The sequence below is a fragment of the Actinia tenebrosa genome, unplaced genomic scaffold (assembly GCF_029948245.1).
Source record: "Actinia tenebrosa isolate PJP-AT-01 unplaced genomic scaffold, QUT_ActTen_1.0 utg344__unscaffolded, whole genome shotgun sequence".
Lineage (NCBI taxonomy): Eukaryota > Metazoa > Cnidaria > Anthozoa > Actiniaria > Actiniidae > Actinia > Actinia tenebrosa.
In genome coordinates, this window is record NW_028292606.1 from 275,696 (window position 1) to 282,824 (window position 7,129).

Sequence of the window (7,129 nt, forward strand, 5' to 3'; positions counted from 1 at the left end):
GGGGGGGGGGGGGGGGAGAAGTAAACAGGGTCACGTTAGGTTTAGTTTGATTGGGTTAAGTTAAGATAGGTTGTTTGTGCTATAATGTTTTGATGTATTATATGACGCATAGTTAAAGTACCGAAAACACACACAAAGTAAAAGATGACGTAAGATGTTTTAACCAATAAAAACGCATGTAACTTCTCTGTAATAACAAAGGCATTGTACACTTCTAATTAACGGTTTGAAGTAGTTAGCTTAGTTAATTGATATATAGTAAGATTTGCGCGACACTACACGTCCCTTTGTATATATCCGACCAAAATATACGAGCAGGCCGTACATTTTAACCTTTTTTTTTTTGGACGTGCATTGCATAAAAAGGTATCGGTAATCTTCGAACTCTCTTCAAATTATTTTTAATTTGAGGCGTTTCATACTCGATTGCTTTTTGAAATAAAGTTAATGCATTATTTTGTTCATTGTACAAAGCGTACAATAAATGCTGAATTTTCGTTCAGTAATAACCGTGATCCTAGTAATCTCGGGGTATTATTGTGCACGAAGTCAATATTAAAGACATTGTCAAGTGAGATGAAAGTCCATCAATTAAGTGTACGGACATCGGTGACTATCCTAGTATAGCATTGTGCCTTGATGTCTGACTTGAAAACACAATGAACCATGCTTGGATTAAGGAACCCGATATTGATGGGTTGCAAGCATTCCCAAGAGAGTTTAAAGACAAAAGCATGGCGGCCATTGTGGTGCCGTTAACAATGGATGCTAATGAGAAATCTTTTGTTAAATGGCACCAACATGGCCGCGATGACGTAACGTGCAATCGAAGAATAGTACTATTCTATCTCATTAAATATTCATCAGACATCCTGATGACGTCATTAGTATTATTTAAGAGATCATTAAATATTCAAGTATGTCACTTGGCGTGAACCCTACTGGAGAAAGAAATCCATTTATCAAGTAGTTCGTTCACCCAGCAGCGTTTCACTATGACTTCTCCGGCTGAGATTATTGAAGAATTGAATCCAACCGATGTGGTTGTTAGTGTGGGTGACCCACCAACTTCCTCTACCACGTCTCAAGTGCCTTTAAACGTCTCGGCAGCTTTGGCCGTACCGGGGATAGAAGATTCGGTGGTTACGGTGTCTTCGGCGAGAGCGCCACGTTCTTCTGTGGGAAAGTCTTTAAACCAAACCGAAACTCAGCAGGTTTCGGAGGTATGTTTTGCCGAGCTGCACTTAGTTTTATCTTTGTCAGTGTATATCTCAGTTTTGACACGGTCATACGCGTATGTTCATCAGTAGCTACTCCCTGGCCATGTGCTGTCTTATGTTTAATTTTAATAATATCTTTGGGTTTCACCTTAGCTATTTCTAGTATGGTTGTGTTTTATATTTATGGGTTTTATATTTATTGGAATGTTTTACGCTATACGTTTAGGTCACAAGCGTTGGTTATTTAAGTTTTAGTCCTATTTGCATGTTTAATTGTTTCGTTGTTTTCGTTCTATTGTTTTGCTACATATGGTGTGCTTCTTGCGTGCATATCTTGTCTCGCTTGGTTATTGTTCTATTTTATGCTGTGCATCGTTAGTTTTATAAAATATTGGGATTAATTGGTTGTGCGGACCAGTACCCGATACGGGTTACAAATTTAGTGATAAATAGCTTTACACACAGTTTTTGTCCCGAAAGGTCGGGTAGAGGTTATATAATAAAATAATAATTAAAAAAAAAAAAAAAAAAAAAAAAAAAAAAACAAGGCCTGGACCCGGAAGGCCGGGTAGAATCAACTTAAGAGGCCGCTAACCCGAAAGGTCGGGTAGAGATTAAGTTAACGAAAGGACTGAACCCGAGAGGTCGGGTATGAGTTAAATGTAGTTGGCACATTGAGAGGGAAAAATAACTTGGCAAAGAGTCTCAAATGTAAAGTAATAGTACTTTCTTGATCCTCTGCTATAGATAGAGAAATTAAGGAAAGAACTTGAGGAGATGAAGAAAAAAGCGGGTGTTAACACGGTAGATGGGGCGATAAGTTCTCTACAGGCTTTGGTGGGTCGCACAACGGCTTTATTCGATGCTTACGCCGCGATAGCGGCTTTGGAAGAGGTTGTCTATACGGCACAGAAGCTAAATGACGAGAGGGCTACAAAATTTAATATCATCTTGCGAAAGTGTCGCCCACTTGTGGTAGAGCCGTCTTTACAACCAATCTTGACTACGTTGGTAGCAAGTAAAGAAGAAGCGGAAATAGCTAAGACGATCGATAAGGCTATAAGGCTTCAAAACCCGACTCAGGTGGCCCACGTAGCTCAAGTACCACTTTCTGTTCTGACACCGCCATTCCGCTTTCCCGCTGCTGGGCGAACGACTAGGGCTACAGCACCGTATACCCGTCGTAACCGAGGCCCGAGGAGGTGTTTTGTCTGTAACGCGGAGGGGCACATTGCACGATTTTGTCCCACTAATTCACTTAATGTAAAGCGCCGCTAGGTGGCACTAGGTTCGAATTGATTTGTGAGAACGGACTTTGCGAGGAAATGGATGATCGAATGAAATAATGCGTATATTACTTTACTGCATAAACAAGTTGCATCAGATACTTTGTTTTGTTTTGTTCTTTGTTTTATTTTGCTTTGTTTTGTTTTAACTCGGGAAAAGGACCTCCCGCAAGCGTATTGCCCATTAGGGCATGCCCTTGAGCCCGCTTTAGCGAGCTGTGTGATGGTCGCCTTTTTCCTGGGCTTGGGTTAAAATTTCACCTTACTCTCGTTTTACGATCTTATTTACAGTTGGCAATAGTTTTCAACCCCTTGTGTGTAGAGGGAACAGCCCATGATAAAGAGATTAGATGGGTCCAAGCGGATGGAAGCCCAAGTTCAGGAAGGGTGACTAGCACTTCCAGTGCTGTGCTCGCTGACATAGACCGAGTGATAAGTGGGGGAAAAGCGGATTTCGGCATGCTTCAGTTTCGTGACCCTGAAAGCTTCAGGGCGGGGGAGATTCATAGGCATATCCCGATGTGGGAAAAAATCTTGGAGAACAACCCAGTAGGTGACCAGATCCTACGATGGCTCCAAAATGGAGTGAACGTTAAAGATTTTATACAACCATTTAAGGGAATTTTTAAAGGCATCAAGTGCGACTCGCCATCGCCCCCTAGACAAATGTTCAAAAATCATCGATCTTGTGACCGATTTCAAGAATTTATCTCGATAACTCTCGCTGATCGCATCCGTTCAGGCGCTGTTCGGACTTGGGGCGAGGTTGGGAAGGTCGATCCCCCTTGGCTGGTCTTACCTTTAACGGTCGAACCTAATAAGCCTCGTTTGTGCGTGGACGCAAGATTCCTAAACTTGTGGATGAGGGATACGCCTTTCAAGCTCGACACTCTGGTGTCAGTCCCCCAGTTTGCGTACCCTGGTTCATACTTTTCGAAGATAGATGACAAATCGGGGTATGATCATGTTCTTCTGTCAGAGGACTCCCAACAGTACTTTGGGGTCGAGTGGAAGGGGTGGTGGCTTGTTGGAACCACACTCCCGTTCGGTTGGAAAAACTCTCCGTTCGTCTACCAGTCCATTGGTCTAAGTTCAACCACATTCCTCCGGGAAAGAGGCATCACCTCTTGCCTATACATCGACCGGTTGTTAGGCGAAATCTATAGTGAGGAGGGAAGATGGTCTCGCAGTTTGGAGATAAGAGATGATGACTTTAGCCGGGAAGCGGCGGTGGCGGCGTTGTACGTGACTTGCGCAGTGTTTTTAGGTTTAGGCTATTTTCTTGGCCTTAAGAAGTGCATACTTTTACCCACTGTCAAAATTCAATTTCTCGGAATGATCATCGATACACAGGCGCAAGCATTCTCAGTCCCACGAGATAAGCGTGTTAAGTTTGCAGAGTTACGAGAGGCCATCTTATCGTGCAAAGAGTCGACGTCTCTGAAATCTATACAAAGACTTATGGGAAAATGCTCATCGTTTTCTTTGGCATTCCCCGGGGCTAGATTTTACATTAGAGAAATGGCTGCGTCCATCGGGAAGGCAAATCGTGGCTCAGAGGTGACTTTATCAAGGGATCTAAGGAAGGAGATAGAATTCTGGCGATTCTTAGACTCCTGGAACAGGTTCATCCCTTGGAGACAAGAGAGACATGTGTCGCTAAGGATGTCAACTGATGCTTCCTCTTTCCGCTGGGCCGCAACATTGAATCTTGCCTCCGGTGACGAAGAGCTAGGCGATTACTGGAGCGAGGATTTGCGCAAGGAGCATATTAATGTGAAGGAATTTTACGCGGTGTTGCAAGCGATTAGGTCTCTTCCCGACTCAGTCACTGACTGCAGGGTAGATGTGAATGTCGACAACCAGGTGACCCTAAATATCTGGCAGGGACGTGGCCCCAAGTCACTCAAGTTAACAGAGGTGGCTCGCCAACTGTTTCACGCGACCACGGAAAGAAACTTATCACTCCATATGGTTTACGTTCCTTCAGGTGCTAACCCGGCTGACTATTTCTCCCGTCATCTTTCACGTTTAGATGCTATGCTTTCCCCAAGTGGCTGGGATGCTGTGCAGCGGGCGTTTGGAGGGCCAGAGGGTCATAATCTGGATTTAATGTCACTTGACTCCAACGTTCAGAAAGATTATCAGGGCACACCATTGCGTCATTTTACGCCATTCCCAACGCCCCTTTCAGGAGGGGTGAATGTTTTCACCCAGGATCTCACAATTTGCGACGGAGAACGAGTAAATGCGTACGTTTTCCCGCCTTTTTCGCTAGTCGGTCCTTTATTGCGACTGATACGGTCTTCTAAGGCTACGGTTACGATGGTGGTGCCAAAGCTCTCACCTTTACCCATATGGTGGCCTGTAATTAATTCAATGTCCAGGGGAAAGCTGAAGTTAGCACAGAAAGGTAGTCTAGATACTGTATTATTTCCTTCTAAACAGGGTTTTCAGCTACAAAGACTTCAAACCGAGCTTTGGGTGTTCCGCGTAGGGCCATGCTAATTTATGCCCTCCTTTTCATTTAGGCCCTTCCTCTGTTTCCACGATTATTCGTTCCAGCGGTCTTCTGCCCTGAATGCAGCTACCCCAATGACAGGGACTTTCATTTCTGCCAGAGGTGTGGATATAGACGGCGAGTACAGATAATGAACCGTCGGCAATGCCTAAAAGCAACTATTAACTGGGAGGAGATTCTTCGAAGGAAACAAGCCTTAGTTGAAAGGGCAAGTTCTACCCCTTACTCTAGACAGAAGACAGCCCTGGAGGCCGAATTTTCGGCATTCTTAGGACAGGCAGTCCCTCCGACAAATTTAACTTGTGCGACACCGGATGATATCATTAATTTTTTAATTTGGAAAGATACTTTTGGCAAAACTGTGGTGCATAAAGATATCTGCTCACATTTTGGCGACAAACGAGACTCATCTTGCGCATGCCCAAGAAGGTTAGCTTTTACCACGGTTGATACTTTAATTGGCAAACTCCGCTCGATCTTTAATCAACTGGGCAGAAATTGTGATGAATCTACTCTGCCTGGTTATGGGAATCCTGCGTCAGATGTAAAGGTCAAGAAATACCTTTCGCTGGTTCGGGAGGAGCAGTTACAGGCAAGAACACTACCCTCGCAAGCGCAACCACTATTTCTCAGCGATTTAGCCGCAATCGCAAGGAAAATTCTGGAACATCTTAAAAGAGAATCGAATACGTCAAGTCTGTTGTATATTTATGCTCGGGATCAAGCTTTCTTTAAAGTACAGTTTTTTGCTGGTGACAGAGCGGGGGATTTGGGTCGGACGAAGTCCAAAGAATTGTTGTATTCCCCTGGTAAAGAGATGTTGCTGTTTAATCACATGATAACAAAATCGCTGCGGGACGGAAGTTCTAATCTATTTGCTCTTAAGAGGTATAAGGACCCTGGTCTTTGTCCGGTTGTCGCTCTCGAAGTTTATATGAAGATGTGCGCCTATTTAAAGATCCCCATAAGACTGGGTTATCTGTTCAGGCCAACTAGTCCATCTGGAGAGGTTTTACCGGCCCCTTTCGACTCTTCTGCTGCTCAGGCTAGACTTTCCACCTATGTCAGAGGCATGAGGGAAACATTTAAAGGCCGTCATGCTACATTGCACGGATTACGAAGTGGATGCGCTATATCGTTGGCTTTGTCGGGAGCGGACATGCAGGCGATAATGGGTCATGTCGGCTGGAAAACGATTACCACGGCGCAACATTATGTTAAACTCCAACAAGTCATGTCCACTGATGGAGTCGGTGATATCTTGTCGAGATTGCCTGAAAACTTGAGTGATGCTTATAGCGCTAGGAATGCAATGCAAGGGTTTACTCAAGCGCTTTAAGTTAATGAGCATAAGTTTTGGGTAGATATGTTTACAGCATTGTAAGGGCTAATTCACTAGCTCGATCTATGTCGTAGGTGCAAATTAGAAAATGTGGCCATCCCCTCTAGTGGCCAATATAAGCGCTTGTCAGAGGTCTGGGTTAGTTTTCGTTGCATCTGTATAACTTTATTTTGGGGATGAGTTTGGGAAAACATTGGGTGATATAAGTAGAAGATATAAGGCTGGGGGAATTATTGGTGATAAGGTTGGGTAGGTGTTCTATGATAAAAGGTTTGGCATTTCGATCGATTGTGCTATGACCGAGATATATGATTTGTGATATGTGAACAAAGGTTATTATAGAGACAACGAGGACAGGGGTGACTCTCCATATCTTAATTAATGTTAATGAGCAAGCAGGATGGATTATGTACAATCGAATCTAAAGTAAGTATAGTATAATCTGTCGTAATCTGTATTTGCAGGACAAAGGCATTAGGGATGACTTTAGCTGTCCAAGTAACTAAAGCAACTATTTGACCTCGCTTACCCATCTTAAATGAACCTTTGAAAAGGATTTAGTTGTCAGTAAATACTGGATTAATATTGATTCTGATTGTCAGGTCTGATAGAGTTTATCGAAAACAAGGAAGCAAGGTGTCTCTGAGTCAGATTCGGAAGACTTTGCTTCGACGATTGTGTCAAATACTGGAACGACGATTATATCCTGACCCATCTTACAAGCAGTTGCAAGAAAACGAAAAGTTATGTAAGAATTTCA

General features: G+C 43.5%; 1 protein-coding gene across 1 annotated transcript; it reads left to right on the plus strand.

Annotated features, from left to right (window-relative positions):
* The first annotated feature begins 9 nt into the window (after nucleotides 1-9).
* LOC148904282 (uncharacterized) lies at nucleotides 10-2,605 on the plus strand. The gene is made up of 2 exons (XM_089025461.1): nucleotides 10-1,223; nucleotides 1,968-2,605. The coding sequence occupies exons 1-2, from the start codon at nucleotides 996-998 to the stop codon at nucleotides 2,496-2,498; spliced, it is 759 nt and encodes a 252-aa protein (XP_088881587.1). The 5' UTR covers nucleotides 10-995; the 3' UTR covers nucleotides 2,499-2,605.
* Nucleotides 2,606-7,129: the final 4,524 nt, after the last annotated feature.